This window comes from Sminthopsis crassicaudata, chromosome 6 (genome assembly GCF_048593235.1).
Source record: "Sminthopsis crassicaudata isolate SCR6 chromosome 6, ASM4859323v1, whole genome shotgun sequence".
NCBI lineage: Eukaryota > Metazoa > Chordata > Mammalia > Dasyuromorphia > Dasyuridae > Sminthopsis > Sminthopsis crassicaudata.
In genome coordinates, this window is record NC_133622.1 from 85,588,146 (window position 1) to 85,610,488 (window position 22,343).

The 22,343-nt window shown below is 36.8% G+C and overlaps 1 protein-coding gene across 3 annotated transcripts in view; it reads right to left on the reverse strand.

Annotated features, from left to right (window-relative positions):
• Positions 1-892: 892 nt before the first annotated feature.
• MFAP3L (microfibril associated protein 3 like) overlaps positions 893-22,343 on the reverse strand; it is a 60,712-nt gene continuing 39,261 nt past the window's right edge. For all 3 annotated transcript variants that reach the window (XM_074274003.1, XM_074274002.1, XM_074274004.1), the window contains exon 3: positions 893-2,684. In XM_074274003.1, the coding sequence (XP_074130104.1) occupies positions 1,735-2,684 (950 nt within the window). In that variant the 3' untranslated portion in view covers positions 893-1,734. The remainder of the gene's footprint in view (positions 2,685-22,343) is intronic.

Sequence of the window (22,343 nt, forward strand, 5' to 3'; positions counted from 1 at the left end):
TTGTTTTTTTCTGGTTTAATTATAATAGAAATGTTAGGATTCCAAGGAGTAAACAAAGAAATCCTTGATTAGTCTAGTGTCTGGTATATGATAGGTGCTAAATGCTTATTTACTTCCTTCCTTCTCCTCCTTCCCCACCTTTCTTCCTCTTCCTTCATTCCTCTACTACCCATAGCTTATTTCTCATTCTCTTTCTTTACTAGTAATAGCATTATAGATTTTTTTTTTTTTTTTAGAGCTGAAACTACCTTCGGAGATGATATAATCTAATTTTCCCATAAGGAGATCAAAAGTTGGAGCCAGAAAGTATCTTGAGACTGTGTTTTTGCCCCCTCATTTTCCAGATAAGAAAACTTGAAGCTAAGAAGTCATTCATTTATTCAGGGTCACTTACTTGTCTGATTAGTGGCAGAAGGAGGACTAAAGTCCACGTCTCTTGAATCTAGTTTTTTGTTTTGGAACTATTCTGCCTCTCACATGTCTACATTCCTCCCACAGACCCTAACAGCAGTTTTGGTAGGAGATTTGGTATGACTGTTCTATGGAACGGAAGGCTTCTATCTCATCTTTTGGGCCAAGATTTGGCCAGATGTTCCCTTCAACACATCTGGTCCTAAACCTTCGTGGAGTTTCATATCACGCAATCTCATCTTTTTGAGTCACCTAATGACAACTTCAGAAGAGCTTCTCTAAAAAGACTTCTCCGAGAATATGCCTGATGTTTTTTATTTCTGAAATCACGACTGTTTCTAGGGTCATAGTTTATGGAGAATGACACTATCTGAGAATGAAACTGGATTGAGGTATGGGGTGTTGGGGAACAGACACATTTAACTTCTGAAAATCTCCCTCCACATGTCAGTGGGGCTCTCCAAAGGCCCTCAGAATCCAATTGGTAAACAGATTTTTATTTGGCTCTTAAAGTGCTGCATCCTGGGCATGAACCTCATGTTCACAATAGCAATTTCATTGTACAAAACGCAACAGAGGAAAGGAAGGAAGGGATAGGGAAAGAAAGAGCAACATGACTTCTTATTCGGAAAGTCTAGTCACTCTTTGCAGCTCTACAAACTGCTACTAGATGTCAGCTCTGGAATAAGAGGCTGATACAAAAGTCTCTGAGGTAAATGTTTCAAGGGGAAAAAATATAAATATAGAGAGACAATAAGGGCAAAGACAACTAAACCAGAAAGAGCAATTAATATTAATATAATAACAATTACTCCATCATAACCAAACAGCATTGAAATGGGGGAGAAAGTGCCAAATAATCCATGGACATACTTTTTAAAAGGGAAAAGAAATGCAGTGTACAAATTACTAAGGGAGGAGAGGGGACTTCCTGCAGCAGAGAACAGAAGGAGCTCTCAAACTCAGAAGGACATATGGTATAAGGGCGCCTTCTGCCACCAGGTTATTCAGCCTGGAAGAGAACATAGCCTAAAACATCTCAGTCCACAACTTAATGGGCCATAGTCTGTCCAAGACCATCTCTTCTACCCATTGGTGTGTCTGGTGTGTAAGGCAGGAGGGGGGAGTTCTAGGTGCACACACACGTGTGCACACAATAACACACACTGCATTAATATCTTTCCCCTTTTAAAAGAGCATCACTCCTATGTATGTTATGATAAGTCTACTGGTAAGGCTTTAGCGGCAAGTACATACTATATCTGTGTTACAAGGAGCAGCCCCTGATTTTCTCGATATGCATAGCTTTTTCAGAGTTAAGTATTATACATGGCTTTCATAAATAATACAGGTATTTGTTACATTTGCCATGGCTGGCTCAGTAGGCTTCAGGTGAGCAGATTCCAGCTGCCCTAGAGAGGGCACAGGTTCTGAAGGAGGTGCTGCTTCGGGAGGCACTACCTCCTTACAAGCCTCAGTTTCTGCCAGAGGCTCAGTGGGCGATTCTGGCTCCTCTGGGACTACTGCTGCCGCAAGCACCTCCTCATCCTTGATCTCTACCTGTACCCCCTCTTGGTCTTCCATGTGGTCCTTTTTGGACAGTGGGTGAACAGAAACCTTGATGGCAATCTGCTGAGGCTGTTCATGAAGGGACGAGGCATCGGAGTCACCAGTGGGTGAGTCACTCCGCTTGAGCGCATTGGGAATTGTATAAACTTCCTCCCCATCTGTAGCTTCCTGGCCCTCGGGGGTGTGCCTAACAAAGTTCTGGCCCTGTTCCTCCAGGCCCACCACTTCCATGATTTCTTCCATTATCGTCCTACAGTTCATAATGAGAGGAGGCAGAGGGACACTCCTGGCCAGCTCCTCAATATAGCGGGCAAACTCCATGGTTTTGAACTGGGTAACTTTGGCAAGCTCAAGAGTTTTGGCTGAGGTGATGATTGGGATACGCTTAGCGATCTCAAAGGCTTTTTGCAGCTTCTCTGCTCCTTCTGTCCTAAAGAACTCATTGATTGCTTTCTCCGTCTTCTTCAAGTGGCTGCTCATCATGCAGAGTCTGGTAATGTTTAAGACCATGACTATGGTAAAAGCCACCAGGCAGACAATCATGTAGTAGATGCCCATGTCCCCAGAGGTAAAGATGACTCTCAGTGTCACTGTATTGTTCACGGTGCCATAGATGTTAGAAGCGACACATGTGTATTTACCTCGGTCTGAAAATGACACCTGGGTAATGTTCAGTAGTCCATTGTCTTGAATCCACCATTTTCCTATTGGGAAGGAAGAAAAAAATTCAGTCAGATGTACAACTATTATGTTTCAGTAATTACTGTGCTAGGCTAGCTAACATATTCCTCAGTTAATAATGGAACCTTTAAGCCAGAAATAAACACATACAAAAGTAATTTCTATTTTTCATACATCTTTAACTGGAAATGTCAAAGACTTATTCTAACTTGCATCACTAATCCACTAGGACCCCTGATCTAGAGGATCTGAAGAGTATGTATGGAAGGTCAATTTAAAATCTAGAATGATTCAGAATTAAAAAAACCCAACACCCTCCCCAAAAAAAAACAACCCCCCCCAAAACAAAACAAACAAAAAAAAACAAAAAACAACTTGGATTTCAGGGAAGCTAGGTGGTATAGTGGATAAAGCACCAGCTCCGAAGTCAGGAGGACCTGAGTTCAAATTTGACCTCAGACACTTAACATTTCCTAGCTGTGTGACCCCAAGCCACTTAACCCCAACTGCCTCAGGGGAAAGAAAAAACTTGTATTTCCCATATAACTATTTTAATGGAATATGGATTTTAAACCTGGAGGTCATAAGATCCTTGATTTGAAGGGAAGCTTCATTAAAATACAATAACTTGCAATATATTATTTAAGCTAGATTTTTAAAAAAAGTTTTGTTTGTCAAATAAAATAATAAAAACATTTTAAAAGAAACTTTTACTGATTTTGGTTTTATAACAGTTATTTCTGGAAAGCTGCTCCCCCTCTAACTAATATTTAAACTCTTCCTTGTCCCACTCAGAAATGTACTTTCCTTTTACAGATAGGAAACTAAGTAAACTACCCAAAATATTGATAGCATCTCACAATGTACACAACTTTCTTTCCTAGTAGACCTTTGCCTTTCTGCTAAGAGGAGGCTTTCAAAGTTGTAATATTTAACAATCAGTTGCTAATATTTTCTTTATCACTAAGTCTAGACATTCAGCAAAAAGTCAAGCTCCAACTTGTGGTGCTTTCTGATTTCTCAGTGATAAATCATCTCTTGAGAATCTTTAAGAACTGGCTCTTAAAAACAGAACGGGGGAGGGGGGGGAAAATATTTTCTTATCTGTTTCCCAGAACCAAAGATGGTTTTTCAATTTCTTACAATCCAGATTTATCCTGTTGTAGGTTCTGCTTATATCACTATATCAATTCATACAAATCTCTGTTATTTGAAACAGCCTGAAATTCCTTGGTTGCTTTCATGTAAGTTACTATAAGCGTAGAAATTCGGAGGCTCGTATTAATTTTCTTCCATTGAGTCTAGCTGTGCAGATACATTAAGACCTCATAAAGTATTTACTACATCTGAAAGGAATATTCTCCTCCTCTCACTACTCCACTGAGCACCTCACACACATACACACATAAACACACACACAATCACACACACTTTTCTATCTATGTGTGTGTGTGTCTCCTCTCTCCCGCAATAGACTAATTGGCTCCCTGCCTAACCCCAGAATTATGATGTTGATAGGTCCCATGTTGTATGTTGGGGATCTTCTCGGATTAGAATATGTCATGGGCAGAGGCTTGCTGAGTGATTCCTGGTTCTGAATCTGAACTTGGAGGTCTGATCTGATTCTAAGTCCTTGAGAACAGGGAAGGGAAGAGAACAAACATTTATTATCTACTATGTGCCAGGCACTGTGTTACGTGCTTTTATTTTTAAACAAATAGTTTTATTTGATCTTCCCAATAAACCAGTGAAGTTGATGGTATTACATCTATTTTACAGTTTAAAAAAAAAAAAAAAAGGCAGATGATAAGTGACATGCTCAGGATCATACAGCTAGATAAGTGTCTGAGAGTAATTTTTAATTCAGATCTTCCTAACTTTAGGCTCAGTTCTCTACCCACTGTGCTACCTCTCTCTGCTTCTCTCTGTCTTGCAGAGTAGGGACTTTTAGCCTAAAGTTCAGAGATTCTAATTTTCAGTGGGTCCAATGGAAGGGAAAAAAATTTTTATTTTCACTAATCTTTGGTTTTCTTTAAAATCTTATGTATTTTATGCTTTTAAAATCATTATTCCGAGGAAGGATGTGTTGAGTGTCAGCAGACTGCCAAGGGCATCTATAACATGATTAAGAATCTGATTTGTAGAGGATTTTAACAGGGAATCCAGGTGAGACCTAGAAAGACTGCGGTCTCTTAAATTTCACTCAGTAAGAAGGCCCATAAAGAGATGCAGATGAACTTCCTAGGGATCCTTCAGAAATCAAGCAAGTTCTGAATACATGCTGTTTGCCTTGGGGCAGAAGTGGTAAATATTAGCTTCCACTTAGAAGGAAGCTATGGGATAAGTACATTTAACTGTGTGGTACTCTGTAAAGGCCACTTTATTTCCTGGTTTTTTTTTTTTTCTTTAGTTTCTAACCATTCTTTCTTTGACTATGGTTTTTTTTTATGTGAGTCCCAATTATGGAATTCAAGAAAGTTCACGCTTTTGAGAATCCCTTTTCCCTTTTAGTGGCACAGGGGACTAATTCTAAGGTCAAATGAACCTATGGGAAAGGGTCTCTGTGCCCCTCCAGTTGGTAAATTCTATAAATAAAACATTAAATGGTTAGCCTGAATTAAATCATCTTGGCAAAACTCTCGATTCTGTCTTTCTTCCTCAATTTCTTTCTTAAGGAGTTCCCTTTGAGACTGGGGAGGCATTCCCAATGACTTATAGTTTTCCCAGTAGATACTATATTCCATTAAGATAAGTTTGGCAGTCATTTTCACAATCATAGGGAATTGGGCTGTCTCTTATGCCAATGTGATACCTCTGAGGTAAAAATATTGGATTTGGGAGTAGAAATGAATATCAGATTTGGGACTAGAAATGAGTTTAGATTTGGGACTAGAAATGAGGATGAGATTTGAGATTAGAAATGAGTATCAGATTTGGGACTAGAAATAAGTTTAGATTTGGGACTAGAAATGAATATTAGATTTGGGCCTAGAAATGAGTTTAGATTTGGGACTAGAAATGAGGATGAGATTTGGAGAAGATACAAGAGATAAACTGGAAGGATAGCTAATAGGCGTGAGTTTTTATTAGGCACAGCTTGGTGCAGTGGAAAGCATGGTTGGTGGTGGTCTGCACTCTACTGCCTCTGGTGCTGGTTTGAGGTCTAGTCTTTGTTCTTCTCATAGGGCACAGGATGCCCAAGAAAGATATTCTAGCACATCATCTAGCCCAATATGTTTTTCTCTTCTCCCTCCTCCTTTCTCTGTAGAAGAATATTGGAATAGAGGTCTCTGGGCATAGATTGCACACCACTCATGCTTCTGCTAGGACCCAGGAGAGGTGGATCTCCTTATCAAATTTGTTTCTTCTCTTCTGCATGGATGAAGATAGGAGGGCAATGAGAGCATTAAGAGGGTGACTATATTGCCAAGGGTACAGATTAGTGTCCTATTAAAAGTTACAGTTTCAGTCATGATAACTGATTCAAGCCACTGCTATGGAATTGGTGATCCTGAAATGTATCCTAATTACAACATACCAATGTTTCACTGGAACAAATGCCCTTTTGAAAGCCATTTCTGCACAGTTGGAGTTATCTCCTGATAGGAAGAGATTACACTTAACTCTTCCTAAAAGGAAGTAGTCTGATGACCTTTACCAACAGTTTAATCAGGGATAACTACTTGGAAGGCTCCCACAACGCCTCTTAAGCATAGTGAAAAGAGTGCACAAATTGCAAATCAAATAGATAATGTCTAATTAAATGACATCTGCAGATTTTAGGAGAAAAACAATGAGCCATTAAGAATATGAATCATGAAAGAACACTAAAATAGAGGCCAGACACTGAATAATTATAATGACCAATCTTGGATCTGGAGAAGAAAGGAGGAAGAAGCACTTCCCTTCTTGAAGAAGATCAGATGCCAAAAAACCACATGTAGATACAGAAAGATGACCATATATTAATAAATTTTGCTTCACTGCTTTTCTTTGTAATTTTCAGTCATTTTCTTGTGACCCTACTGAGTTTTCTTGGCAGAGACACTGGTTTGCTATTTCCTTTTCCAGTGCATTTTACAGATGAGAAAATGCAAATAGAATTAAGTGGTTACTAGGATCACATGGTCAGTAAGTGTCTGAGGCTGGATTTGAACTCAGAAAGATGAGTATTTCTGATTTCATACCCTGGCACTATCCACTGTACAACCTAGATGTTCTTCATTGTTATAAAAAAGGCCAGATTTTTCTGGGGGATCTGGGTAGCTGTTGACCAGCCAAGATAATATCCAAATTATGACTATGATACAAGTACAAATTTCATCAATAAAGTTTTTTAAAGGATGTTATTGTTTTTATATTATATGCTAACTATACTAGAAAATGTTTACTATCATATTATTCAGAAGTATATCATATTACTATTGTGATATATTACTATATACTACAAATCATTTCTATTATTGATATTATACTATCATAGTATTGTTAAATTATAGCACAAATTTAGTATGATTTAGTATATTGTATAATTACTATGATATGCTATCATACTATTATTATAATGTAGTATAATTATTATAACTACTATAGTATAATTCCTCTATTATAATACCACTATTATTATTATATTACCCTATAGTAATACATTACTATTTCTCTGCTATAGTAATATTACTTTTTAGGAAGGACGTATTTATTAAGCACCCACTATGTTCCAGAAACTGTGCTTAGGACTTTACACATATTATCTCATTTCATTGTCACAACTACCTTGAGAGGTAGATACTATTTTAATCTCTATTTTTATAGTTGAGGAAACGAAGGCAGACAGAAGTTAAATGAGTTGCTTAGTAAAAAGTCTGAGGCTAGATTTGAATTCAATTTTTACTGACTCCAGGCTCCATGCTCTGTCTACTGTGCCACTTAGCTGTTCCTTTGGCACTTAATGGCATAGAAGTTGAATATATATGAATCTAATAAACGAGAGGAGAAATTTGAATACAGATCTTTCTTATATCATGCCCAGCATTTAGGGCCATGAGGGCAATTTTGGGTTCTTCTGTCAATCTAAGGCCTCCTAGAAGACATGGTGGAGCAAGCTCCCCACAAGTTGTGGTACAGAGTCTTGGATGCCATCTGCATTGGGTGAGCCTGCTTCTCCTGAGGATGGGAAGGGATTTGGTGTACTGCCTTAAGAGTCTTTACAGGAGAGGTAGAAACAATGGCAGGGCCTTGTGTTCATGGCTTCAGATTAGGTCTCCAGGCTGACCAAAGACCCTTTATTACCATGGCACTCAACCAGACCTAACTTCTTCCAAGTAGTACCCTGACCTCTGGACTCCTTTCTTTACTCTCCCATCCTCATCAAAACTTCTCCAACTCATGTCTCTGACACAGAACAGGACCAAGTTTATGGTCAGTCAGAATTCTAAAAGATATTAATATTAACTTGTTAATGACAGATAAATACATTTACACATACTTAATATGTTAATAACCTTAATATTTAACCCTTCTCACAGGTACTACAGATTAAATATTAACCGAAACAGTGCTTTTGGACAAACTAGATGATTCTAGCAGACTTCTTTTTCTTTGATTTGATGTTCACTGAATCAAGTGAGCCTTGTACTCCAAATGGAAGATTGTGCAGATGGTCCATCAAGAAAAATAATACTCCTGCCCTCTCTGAAATGCCCAACCAGAATAGGACTTCTCAGGCGGTCTCTGGTCCTCTTTTGCATGACCATCTGGCCTAGGCTAACAGCTGGCCATGTTAAGCCTTCTCCTGGTCACTCAGCAGCTGAAGCTAATTTCTTCATAGGCAGAAAGGTTGAATGAGACACATTCTTACACGCTGATATAAGCCTGAAGAGTTGAAATTAAAAAGCAATAATTGCTTCCATGTATTTTTTTTTTAATTAACAGAAAAATGAAGGGTCAGAAAGCACTCATCTTTAAAGTTTTGAGAGGATAATTATCTCTTCCAGCTAGGCAAGTTGCATTTGTGGGAACAGAGAGGAAAAGGCATAGGTCAACAAAAGCATGATGGTTGCTGTGAAGTGATAGAAATAGCAAGGTGCTTTAGTTAGGAAGACTGGGATTGGCTCTGACACTTAGGAAGTCACTGATGTCCACCACCAAGTTACCATGTTTTTGAATTTCATTTTCCTCATGTGTAAAATGGGAAAACTATTTACAACTAATATAATTGTTGTTGAGAAAAGTGTTTTGTAAAAAAACACTTTTAAATTTCTCATTTTTATAAATGAGTTACAATCTATATGGGAGATTCAGGTATGTTTGATTAAAAAAGATTTCAGGCTTTGAAAAGTGTTTGTTTCTCATTATGACCTTTGTTACCTTCCCACCTCCTTTCCCAGTTATCATATATGTATTACTGAGAATTCCATCTCATGAGTTTGGAATACTTTGCCTCCCTGCACCCCAGAGGTCTGGATCCAAGAAGGAACTCCCATATAGCAAAAACAGAAAATCCCCAATAGTTGCAGCTGCATGAGAGTATTATAGATTTACAAATTCAGGGATTCTCTACCTCTCTATACTTCAAAAAAGCTATTGTTAATGAAAATATTAGACTAGCTGACCAAATAGATCTTGGGGCAGACTATTTGCTATACCATATGGAACAAAGGTGAATGAGGATAACATGAACCTAGTATAACATTACGACACAGGAAAGCAGAGATAAGAAAAAATTGGTTGTTCCTGGCCCACTATTTGGTATTCATATGAAACAAAGGTGGTTGAGAATAGCATTAAGTCAGTTTAAGATTGTAGCAAAGGAAGGCAGAGGTGAGAATTGGTTGTTCCTGGCCCAAAGGTTTTTTGTTCTAAATTTAAAAAGATTTTTCTTTTTACATATCAGGAGCAGTTTAATTCTACATGGCATAGTGTTTAAGGGACAGACTTGGATTAAAATAGACCTAGGTTCAATCCTATGTAAGGCATTTATTAGTTGTGTGAAGTCACTAAGAGACAGCTTTCTCATCCATAAGGGAAGAGGCAACTATAGCACCTGCTTGACAGGATTATATGTGACTCGATGAGATAATATTTGTGAAGCCTTCACGTGTTATCTATCTGTGAGCGCTACTATTATTATCACTTCTGCTATTTATTGTTATGTTATAGTTTGCATGCTCTGCCTCTAAGTTGTAACATCAAGGAAGTCTGATATAGTAGAAAGATAGCTGGTCTTGGAGCTAGGAAGAGCTGATTTGAAATGTTACTTCTGATCGCTGGGCCAAGCCATTTAACCCCTTAACTCCCTAAGCAATTCTTTAAGACTTAGTTGTGGAGAAGTTGCCAGTCTACAATAATAGTTTCCTTAGGTGAGAGTTCCCTCTACCAAGGAAACCAAAGGTCTAGTTCCTATTCTTATTATATAATCCTGAAGAAATTCTCCTTATCAGCTCCCAAGTCCTGCTTTCCAGGACTCCATCATCTCCAGAAACTCACCATTCTGGAAGACAAAAACAAGGTTGAAACATTCCTTTTCATATCTCCACCTTTTAGGGCTCCTTCCTCAATCTGGTTGGAGAAGATGGAAGGGAAGACATCTGAGACTTCATCCCTGATGCTCTGCCATTTATGGAAAGAACTCAGGGAATCCTCTATATCATTTCTCACCTAGCTACTTTCCTGGGCTTTATCACCTCCAAAATTTCATTATTCTTCAAGATGAAATCAACTCTTCCCTTTTTCAGATCATTCCCCTTCTAACCCTGGCTTTACTAAATCATCATATATCTCAGCAGAGGAACTTTCCCTTTCTTTTCCCCCTTTCTCCAGCCTTTCGACTTCTTTTTTGTATTGTCCCCTCTATTAGATTGTAAGCCAGGAGCTATCTTATGTTTTTCTTTGTATTTTCAAGGCTTAGTTCAGTGATGGACATGTAGTAGGTACTCAATAAATGTTTATTGACTTTGTAATTGATATTACATCACAAATGATGGGTTGAGTTTTAGGGAGTTGTTTATTATTATTCCTATTATTATAATAGATTGAGAAAACCATCCCCATTGCATAAATTAAAGATTGACTAATGCACACGGGATGAGAACAGCACACCCAGACATGTTGAAGCACAGTTTGATGTCAACATGGGTGCTATCAGCTGAGCCATTTAGCAATTAAGAGAGATCATCATTGTACTGACTGATGCTTAGAAGCAGAACTGAAACCACAAGAAAATCTATAGAGTAGTGAAGTTTATTCTGACCATAAAGTTTACAGATATAAACCATGAAGATCATAAGAGTTACTCTCTAATCTCTCCTTGACAAGTTTAAACAAAAGAACAAAGGGATCTCTGGCTGTATCATGAAAAGGGAATAAAGGTTGTATGTCAACAAACCCTGGAACAGAAGAAGCAAAGATCTAAGGAAAAAACATTGTGTTGTTGCTATTCGGTTGTTCAGTCATGTTTGACTTTTCATGACCCCATTTGGGATTTTTTGGGCAGAGATACTGGAATGCTTTGATATTTCCTTTTCCAGATAATTTTACAGATGAGGAAACTGAGGCAAGTAGGGTTATGTTTGGCCAGGATCATATAAGCAGTAAGTGTCTAGAGGCTGGATTTTAACTCAGGTCTTCCTAATTTCAGGTTCAGTGATCTACTATCCACAGTGCCTTCCCCTTCCTCGAAGAAAGCCATCTAAAGAATTAGAATACAGCAATACTCTGCAAGTTCCCTCTACCAATGTAATTAAATATCTAGTTGTTATTGCAATTACAAAATTCTTTGGAAATTCTCCTTATCATTTCCCACCTGGCTGCTCTTCTGGATCCTGTCTGCAGAAAACTAGTCATTCTGGAAGAATGTATAATGGATTTGATAACCTAGGTGAGGATGGGGGGAGGGGATTCCTTCCCAGATACAGGTCTGTAACATAATGATCCTAAATTGTATAAAACAAAACAAAAATATTTTTTCAATCTTGTATAGTTAAACTACAAACCTTCTGAGTTCTTCCTCCATAGTCCTAGCCTAGGATTTTGAGTGAAATTCTTATGTGGTCTATACCATTGCTTCTCAACCTGTGCTGAAAAGAACCTGAATCATTTTTGTCTTTAAGAGAATTCTAAGTTATTAATAGACATTAAAATAACACATTTGGATGGTCTTAATACAAAGTTCTGCCAAAGTTTTGTTTAAACTGAAAGGTTTTACCACTGTGGAAAAATTTGAGAACCACTGTACTATAGAAATGTTTCTCTGTAGAGATCCTACTTTGGTGCCTTGTGGTGGTATGGAGGTGATTCTGTGTTCCCAAGGGCTATCTCAGTGAGATACAGAACTTGGCAGGTTCTGTCAGACAGGAAAGGAATCGAATAAGCATGGGGAGAGATTGTGTCTTCTATCATAAGGATTCAGCAAAGAACAGAGAGATCATATAATCAACTCTGCCATTTTATAGAGGGGAAAACTTGTGTCTCAAGAAGTTTTGTTGTCATAAAAACAGTACAAATGATCCCAAATCATTGATTCCAAATTCTTTCCTCCTGGTTCTTCTGTAAGTGGTCGTTCCTGTCCCTGTCCCCTCCCCAGAAGTCTTTAAGCAAATGCTAAACACAATTTATTGGGTGAGATGTGTGTATACTTTTTTCAGGCATGGGTAGACCAAGATGATGGTTGAGGATCATTACAATTCTGAAGTTCTTCAATTCTACAAAGTCCCATCTTCTTTCTATCCCACCCTTGCATGCTGGCCAAAAACCAAGCCAAAGTATTAGAGATCCCAGAGGGCTTGTCATTAGGGGCTGAAGTGGTTTGTTTTTTTTTTCCCCTTGATAATGGACCATGAAAAAGAAACATGGGGGTAAAGCCAAACATAATCTGCAGTACTGGAAGGTTTATTAGGTGTTAGGACCTATTTAAGGACCTATGTGTAAGGACCGAAACATTATTGAATTCTAAAGAATGCCTCTCAAGTTACTGAAGAATCAAGGAAGAATTTCCTCCAGAGGCAGCCCTTTCTTGGTGCTTCCTTCAACCTCTCAAACAAGATGAAACTGGGAAATTCTAAATCCACATCATGATGGCACAGAATGAAGTTCACACTTCGATTCATGATTTCTAAGTCTAGATTTAGGTTTCTGAGCCATCTAGATACATTCTTCCAAGAAGAGAGCTTGGTGTACTCAAATAATTAATGGTTTTACTGAAATGATATTGCAATGATTCTTCAGAATTTGAATTCCATAAGCCTTCTATAAGCATGTATAATAAGTCTAATCTATATAATATATTCCTGCTTTAAAATACATGTATTTTGTGCATATATACATATATGTACATACTACACATGCATGTGATCTTAGAATTGGTTCCAGTTTATCATACACACACACATCTTGTATATGCATTGTTTATATGTTTTTCCTATTGGATTATGAATTTCTTGAAGGCAGGGATAATCCTTTACCTTTCTTTGTATCCTGAGTATTTAGCACATTGCCTGACACATAGTAAGAGCTTAGTAAATCCTATTTGATTAGTACTGAATGCTTTCAGAATACATAGGTGCACATGTACACATATATGTAGTGATTCTCACTACATAATATGCTGAACTACTGACAGACAGACATATTTTTCCCTGGGATACTTCTTATTTGTACACACAAAAATATACAGAGGCAGAGAAGAATGATAATAGGGTGCTAGGCTTAAAGTCAAGGAGATCCAGGTTCAAATTTTGCTTTTCATACTTGCTCTGTGGCTATGAGGAAGTTATTTAAACTTTATGCATTTTGAGTAACTAAAATAATCTAAATTTCAGAAAGAATTAATCTAAAGTTCTAGATAGCACTAGAACTTTATTGAAATCCCTAGAACTTATCTAAACTTCAAACTAGTTGAAATCTGTGAGTGGAGAGAGTTTACTTGCTGGAAGTCTCCTACTCTGAGGAAATGGCATATCCTAATGGTATTTGCACATAACATATTTAATTTTCTTGTTGGTACTGAACAAAGCATGCAATTCTTGGGGAAAAAAAGAATTAAAAACAAATCTATAATTGCATGACTGCACCTGTTATGGAGCCTTCATGGTTGATAACAGGTTCTACAGGAATCTATGCATAAAAATGCACCTGCTGTGTGACTGGTTGCACATGCTCTTCTAGGCCCTCCCCCTAAGACTCCTGGGAAGCTTCCTGAGAATATCAGGATAGCTATTTCCTTTATCAGAAGTAGCAAAAATAATTTAATATAATATTCAGACTATAACACAGAAAGGGGTGTGTGTGTGTGTGTGTGTGTGTGTGTGTGTGTGTGTGTGTGTGTGTGTGTATGTGTGTAGGGAAAGGGGTCAATGGAATTTTCTGGGTATGATCCATAGTTATTCTGCATTCCCTTAAAGTTTCCCAAAAAAGAGGAGTGGGTGGCAGAAGGTGGGTTCTTTTAAGATAATATAACATTGGCAAAAATATAGGTTGCAGTTATTCTTCAAATCTAGCTTGTTCAAAACCTAAGTGCAGCCTATAATTATACTCTTAGTAAGAGAGCAAAGAGGAAAAGTGATAAAAACAATGAAAACATTGACAAGATAAATGAATAAAACACCTTTAATTCAAATATAAAAATCATTCATATTAAATAGATAATTTTAATACAATATTTTAGTGTCATTTTCAGGGTTTTTCTATAATTTTTTTCCTTTCAAAGAGATATTTTTATTTTAATAATTGAATGATTTCACTTCAAGATAGAAAGACAAAAGGAATTGTTCTTTTGGATCTGTATTTTAATCCCATAGTTGCCAACCTGTGTGACCTTCTATTGGACTTAGTTTCCTCATCTGTAAAATGAAGATGTTGCACTTGGTGACCTCTAAACTCCCTTCTAGTCCTAAAATCTAACAATTGGAAAATGCATGACTGCTAAACCTGGTCACAAGCAGCTAAACCTGGTCACAGTCATCTTTGAAAGACTTTGAAGAACTTTAAAAGATTTTGAAACCGAAAATAAGGAAGGAGACATATTGTAAAATAAAGGATGATGTTCTGATTTTTTTCTTTTAAAGGGAAGTAGTTTTTGAGTGGAGTCCTCAAACTATAGCACAGTAGGGTTGTCTTTGATTCTGGGAAAAATGCTAGGACTTTTAAAAATGGTTTGTGAACATCTACAAAAGGAAGTAATGATCACAAAGAAATAACAGTCCAAAGTCTTTACTAAGCAAAACACATATTATGTACCAGGCAGGATACAGTGCCAGTCTTGGAGTTACTAACTCTAGGACCTGAGTTCAAATCTGGACTTGGAAACTTATAAGCTGGATGATACTGGGCAAATTACTTAATCCTGTTTGTCTCAGTTTCCTCATCTGTAAAATGGGCTAGAAAAGAAAATGGCAAACTACTCCAAGAATCTCTGCCAAGAAAACCCCAAATGGGGTCATGAAGAATTAGACACAACTGAAAATAGCTAAACAACAAAAATGTGCCAGGCCAAATTTTAAGTGCATCAAGAAATTTAAGGTAGTCTAGTAATGCCAGAATAACCTAATTTTCCCCTTTTGGAAACATTAATGGACTGATAGATTAGAGGAATGCCAGTAACATTTATATAGATTTTTAACAAAAGAGTTAACATATTTCTCTCAGTACTGTTATTGTGGCTAACACAGAGGTAGATTAAAAGATGGAAGGTTCAAGATTGATTTGATGACTATACCCAAAGTGTGGTCAGATAGTAATGTACTCTATGGAGCTGTTTAACATTTTTACAAATGATTTGGATAAAAGTATAGTTTACATGCTTATCAAATTTCCAGATGGTACAAAACAAAACTGATAATATCTGGATGATAGAACTATGATCTTGGCAGGCCAGAACACTGGGCGGAATGTCTTCGTCCCATCCAGCTTTAAATCTCTAACCCTATGAGTCAGAGAAGATGGAGTTTGATGGAAATAAATGTCCCATATGTGAGGGTTCAATTTAAGAAGTTTAAAATTTCCACAAGTACAAGATGGGGATGGTCCCACTGGGTAATGTGCAACTCATCTCAGAGAGATCTAGGGACTTTAATGACCTGCAAGTTAAATGTAAACCAATAGCATGAGTTCATGAGATCACAGATTTGAAGCTGGGGGTAACATCTGAGGTAACTTAATCTAATTGCCTCCTTTTACAGTTAAGAAAAATGAGACCCAGAGAGACTAATGCCAGAGACAGAATTTGAAACCAAGTCCTCTGAGTCTAAAACCTGTTCTCATCCCACTGTACCTGTCAAAAATGAAAAAAAGAAAGCTGATGTGATCTGAGGCTGCACTAAGAAAGGAAAGTGTCCAGAATGAGACTGCATATGGAGGATGGTGGTCTTTTCTAAAAGCTAAATTTCAAAGGGTAGTGGAAAGTCTCCAGATCATGCTATAAAGGGATCTCCTGAAAGGGCTGAGAATTGTTTATCCTGGAGAAGACAGGGTGACAAGGTAGCCATCTTTAAGGATTGAAGGGTGGCAGAGAAGAGGAATTGTTTTCATTAGGTTTTATTCTAGAGGACAGAAATACAGGTTATAGTGAGGAGACACAAAGAGACAAACTTGGACTTTACATAAAGAAAAACTTCCTAATAAGTTTCTAGTAAGTGGAGCTACTCAAGAATGAATGGCTAAAATTTTATGTATAGTTTAAATGCCATTTTAGGGAGTTTTTAATGAAGCAAAAAGCACTTGATCTTTATGATAACCCTGTAAGATAAGAGCTTTTATTTTATTTAATAGATGAATCTATTTAACACATGCCAGTCAGTTGATCAATGAACATTTAAGTGACTTGCCTGAAGTTACATGGCTACTAAGGATCTGAGATAATATTCAAACTCAAGTCTTCCTTCCTGGAAGGAAGCTTGTGTAGCCTTCTAAACTCTATCTGCTGTGCTATTGTGAACAATATTGCCTGTGTGAACAAAGGCAATAAGTTCTTCATCACCATAGGTCTTCAAGTCAGGGCTCTGGCTGAAGATGTCATAGAAGGATTCTTGGGCAATTTAATTCGATTCACTCATTCATTCAGTTCTACAAATTTTTATTATATGAACATGCTTGGGCAAGGCACTGGGGATGCAAAGACTAAAATGAAGAGTCCCTGATCTCTGTAAGCTTACATTCTGGAGACTAGAAATAGAAACACATAGAAATAAATATTGATGGTCTCTTACAAGTTTGGGTTTCCTCAGATCCCAGTTCAAGGCTGCAATGGAAATGTGAGGAAGGCGTCCACACAATATTCTATTTCCTGACATGTCCCCTTACAAAAATCACCTCACCTAATATTCATTTCAACTTGGTGGAAAACTATCTTGCAAAGGGCTAGATTTGTATGAAATACCCCATAGGCTAGTTAAATAATATTTGTATTGTCTTGGTCCTTTTGGCATGTGGGTCCAAAATCATTCCTGATATACAAACAACCCTCTTGCAAACAATGAATGGGGATTCTCTGGTCCCGTCATTAGGAAGAAGATAGAAGAATTCCCTTTTGCATCTCTGTAGCAGCACTATGGAATGGGGAGAAGAGAAACATTTCTGCTAGAGGTCAAATATTAAGTTGGAACTGGGAACACATTTAAGCTATTGACAAGCAAGGAGGCAATCAGGAGCTATCGACCAGAGCATTTGTTGGCAACTCAAGTTAAAAGACAAGACGACTTTGGAGCCATTTTCTTTTCATAATTCCCATCCAATAGCTTTCCCAGTTGCTAATTCCTGCCAAATGAGTGATGAATCATAAGTTATGGTGAGTTTCCTAGAATAGCTCACCAAGGCCTACTACCCCACAGAGGAGATTTAATGATGAAAGGGTCTTTTGAGGTCATTTAGTCCGAGGCTTATTTTTCAGTTGAACAAACATGGTCAGTGATTTGCCCAATGTTATACTTAGTACATAAACAACACAGTCAGGATTTGAACCCATGTTCTCTGACCTCAAATGCAGCATTATTTATATTTTACCATGGGGCCTCCCATAATATAACTGAAAAAAAATTAAGTAGAACAAACTTGTATTAATTATCTGAGAACTTAACCCCATACTTAAGGGCAAGCATATTATATTCCAATACTACAAAAAATACTACAATACTACTAATACTACTACACAAATCTCCCCTCCTAGAGTCTTCACTCACATAGAAAGACTGTGTGGGAGGTGGGCTTCACCTTGTGAATATGACAATCTCAATTCACTCTATGACCTTGCACATTTCATTGGAAGTCAGTAGGTTCTTCCCTCAAGAAAAGATTCCTTGGCTTTCTTCAAAAACTGCCACTTCCTATAGGAAGTCTTCCTTGATTTCCCTTAGTTCTTAATGTTCACTCCCTTTGCCAATAGTATTATACTTATCTAAAAAAAAGCAAGAGATGATAAATTTAGAATTATGAGAGATTTACTTCATTTAGTCTAATTCTCCCCATTTCCAGATGAGGTAACTGAGGCACAGGGGGGTTTTAAGTGACAGGCCCAAGATTACACAGTTCTGTGGAACAGGGTTTCACAAACAGGTCCTCTGACTCTGAATCCAAGCAAGCTACTTAGCATACATAATAGCACTCACTTTAAAGACTGGGTAGTTTTCCTCACAGGACACAATTGTTCCCAAGTTCATTTACCATTCAGATATTTTCTTTTCCCTTTCCCCATTTGAAATGTGGCCTCTATGTCTGTTCCTGAGAACTCAAAACACTCATTGTCTATGGTAATTCATTGTATTGTCTTATTATTGCTGCTTCAAATTATTATCTAACTTTTCATGCGCTTATGGCTCTCCATCCCACTGAAACGGAAAAATCTCTCTGGTGGGCAGGAAACCACATCTGTATTCCATAGGTTCAAGGCTTATTGTCTTGCAACAAAGGAATGTGTGGGCTGACTATTCTTCATTTACCTAACAGATTTATTCCAGAGAAGTCAAGTATAACAAATTTGGGTAAATTAAATTACACTTTAAATATTCAAAGGAGGCTTATTACCTTTTTGGGGGGAGTGAAGCTATCCCAGTGTGATGCAAATAAGATACCCCAATGTGTTTTGTTCTTAAAATGGGGACACACACACACAGCACACACACACACACACACACACACACACAGATATACACACAGAGGCAGAGTCTCTGAGATAAAGAGAGTAAATGGAGTGTTTAATTTACTCTATTTTTAAAAGAAAGACTAAGGGGAGTGTTTTTCCCCCAGAACTAAATTGTGGATGTGCATATTAAAGTTAAAAGCAATAGTATGTAAATACCAGTGTCAGAAGATTGCAAGTTGAAAAAAACTATACTTTTAAGCCAAATATAATAAATACCAAATACCAATCTCCCCATTAAAGCAATTAAACCTCTAGGACTTTCCAATGTCATAAAAAGGTGTACTTCTATTACAGCATTGTGTCTTCTCCATCCCCAGAAGAATATAAGCTCCAAGAGGGTGAGAATTGTTTTTCATTAAGTTATATCCTCAAGGCCTTGCAAGATAGATGCTTAATAAAAATTTAAAGAATTGAGTGAAAGCGATATACCATCTGAAGAGCTTTTAAGAAAGAAGCTTTTTTTCTTAAAATATTTTTAGATTGTCATTGTGGTTTCAGCTGTTTCAGTTGGGTATGACTAGTCCTGACCCCATCTTGGGTTTTCTTAGCAAAAAATACTGGAGTGGTTGGCTATGTCTTTCTCCAGATCATTTTACAGATGAGGAACTGAGGCAAACAGGGTTAAATGCTTTATAAGTGTGTGAGGTGACTCCAGGCCCAGCACTGTTTTATCCACTGTGCCATCCAGCTGCCCCATTTGGGGTTACAGAATTATCCAAAATATTGTGTCTTTTATATGGTGAGAATGTTTTGAATTCTCCATGATGCATTAATAATTCCACGAAATTTGTTCAGTGTCTCTTTCCATATGAATCATTTTAAGAATTAATATTTTAGAAAAGAAAATCTGTATGATACTTTTCCTGAGTTTGGTCTGTCTGGTTTCATGCTGATGATTACAAGTAAAGGACAACCAATTTTTAATGCTAACATGCATACATAGATTGTTTTTGCATCTAGCTTTGTCTGATACAACACATCCTTCCAAAAACAACTAACTTTGTGAATAGGATATTAGTCTTATCAGTAAAGAGAGACCTTTCCCCTGGCCTCTGACTAATCTCCTTAAAAGATAACTGGTTCAGAGAGAAGTAATCTGAATGCTTCGCTGGCATAAAGTATAATTTTCCTTAGATAATTAATTTAATAGTTACAAAGATATAATTTTTCAGATCCAAATAAATGCAGAAATAGAAATGTGAAAAATAATTATTTACTATAAAGAGTTACCAAATCTGATGTTTAATTATAGTATGGATATGATGCCAGGCTTGAATGCAAGCTCATGGAATTCTAACCAAGACAGTTACATCTTCTAATGGGACATTTGTGTCTACTACAGGGTAATGGATTTTTTTATAATAGCAGCTAGCAAAGACCATTCACTAAGGCAAGGCAGCTAGGTTGGGCCAGTGGATAGAGAGCCAGCTTTTGAGTCAAGAGGACCTTACTATGTGAACTCCAGGCAAGTCATTTAATCCTATTTGCCTCAGCTTCCTTATCTTTAAGAGAAGATAAAGAAGGAAATGTCAAACCATTCTAATGTTTTTGCCAAGAAAATCTCAAATAGGATAATGAAGAGACACATGATTGAAATGCCTCAACAATTCACTTAAGGCAATGGTTCTCAAAATGTGGTTTAGGGATCCATGAGGGCCTTACCCCAAGATTTTAGGGTTTATGAGATCAAAACTATTTTCATAATAAAACCAAAACATTTTAATTTTTAATACAGTAAGTATCAACAGATATAACATACAAAAACAAAAGCTCAGCTTTTAAGAGAACCATCAAACTCAAACATGGAAGGGATGGATCAGTAAGAGGAAGAGAAAGAAGAGCTATGCTAATGAAATCAAAGAAATACTACTCTAACATTACTATAATTTCTTACAGAGAATTTAGGGAGTTGCCCAGATATGTTGCAACTACATCAGAGAAGGGAATACTCATTTCACTGAAATCAGACTCATCAAAATAGCACATGTAGCAGTTATTTTATTCTCTTTAAGTAACTGCATTTTTTTTTTGTCCATTAGCATGTTCACTATGAAAGCCAATTTTTAATTATTCATAATCAATGAAGGTAGTGAGGTCTATGTCTGAATAATGGAAATGCATAAGTAATTCTGAGACTACCCTTTAAAATAGTCCTTTTCATCATTTTTTCTCAGCAAGTCTTTAATCTAGGGATTCTTATTTTGAAAAATATTTTGGTATCGATAACTATATTTAAATGTTATGGATTTCTTTTTGTAAACCTAGTTGTTTTATTTCATGCATTTAAAAACATTGAGAGGTGACACACAAAAAGGTTCAGAACCCCTGTTTTAATCAGAAGAGCTAATGAGATAAAATAAGATAGTATTTATAAAGAGCTTAGCACAGTGCCTGGCACATACTGGGCATATTATAGCAAAACTTATTCCTTTCCCTTTTCCCTACCAAGTGCCAATGCCCTTTAACAACTCACATTCAATCTATATTATATGCCAAATATATTAATAGTGCTTTAGATGAATGTTTACATGTGTAAAAGTATACACACACACACACATATATATATATATAATATTATATATGTCTGTTTATGCATGTATACACACACACACTTTTATATGTATATAATGATTCTTCTGCAGAGGCTATTTGTGTCCAACCTGTGACAAAGTGGTCTACTCAGTCTACGTAGTTGGACACATTGTAATTCAGCTTTAACCTAATGTCATTTTGGTTCTTTTTAAAAACAGAGAACAACCAATCAACATGCATGCGCGCGCACACACACACACACACACTATCTATATAATCCCTGCTTAACTATAGCTTATTTAACTATAGCTTATTTTGGAAGGTGATTTTTTACTTTAGAGTAAAAATATACGGCAGACAACAAAAGAATAATTTACAAGGAAGCAAAGGATAGTCATGAACACAATCTTTTCTATTATTGTATATATTTTCTTGAAATGGAAATTTATTGTCACATTTTTTGAATCCACCCTAAAGTTCTGCTGGGCACTTGAAAATTTTTTTCTTGTTTATTTTCACTTTATCTTTCCCCAATAAAATATGAGCTCTTGAAGAGCTGGGACTATTCTGTTTGTACTTCTAACACAGAGAACAGTATTATCTACATAGTAAGCACCTAATATATAATAAGCAACTAATATATAGTCTGTCTTCCTTCCTCTCTCCCATTTTTCCTTCCTTTTTCTTTCTTCTTATACAGAAAGCACCTAATATATCCTTCCTTCCCTCCTTTTCTTTCATTTTTTTTTATTTCTTTGTTTCTTTTTTCCTGTCCTCCTTCCTTCTTTTATTTGTCAATGCAGAAAAAAATGAAAATAAATCTCCTAACCCACTCAATGTCTTTAATTACACCTATTATTGCTTTCATATTATGAATTACAAAGTTGGTCTGAAGGATCATTGTTCATGTTGCCAGTCCTGCATACTTTATTTTGCTGTTTGTCTCAGGCACTAGAGTCACAAGCTATGTCTCTGCTCCAAAACAAATATTCTTTCCTTTCTATCCTGGTTCTTTAATTCTATC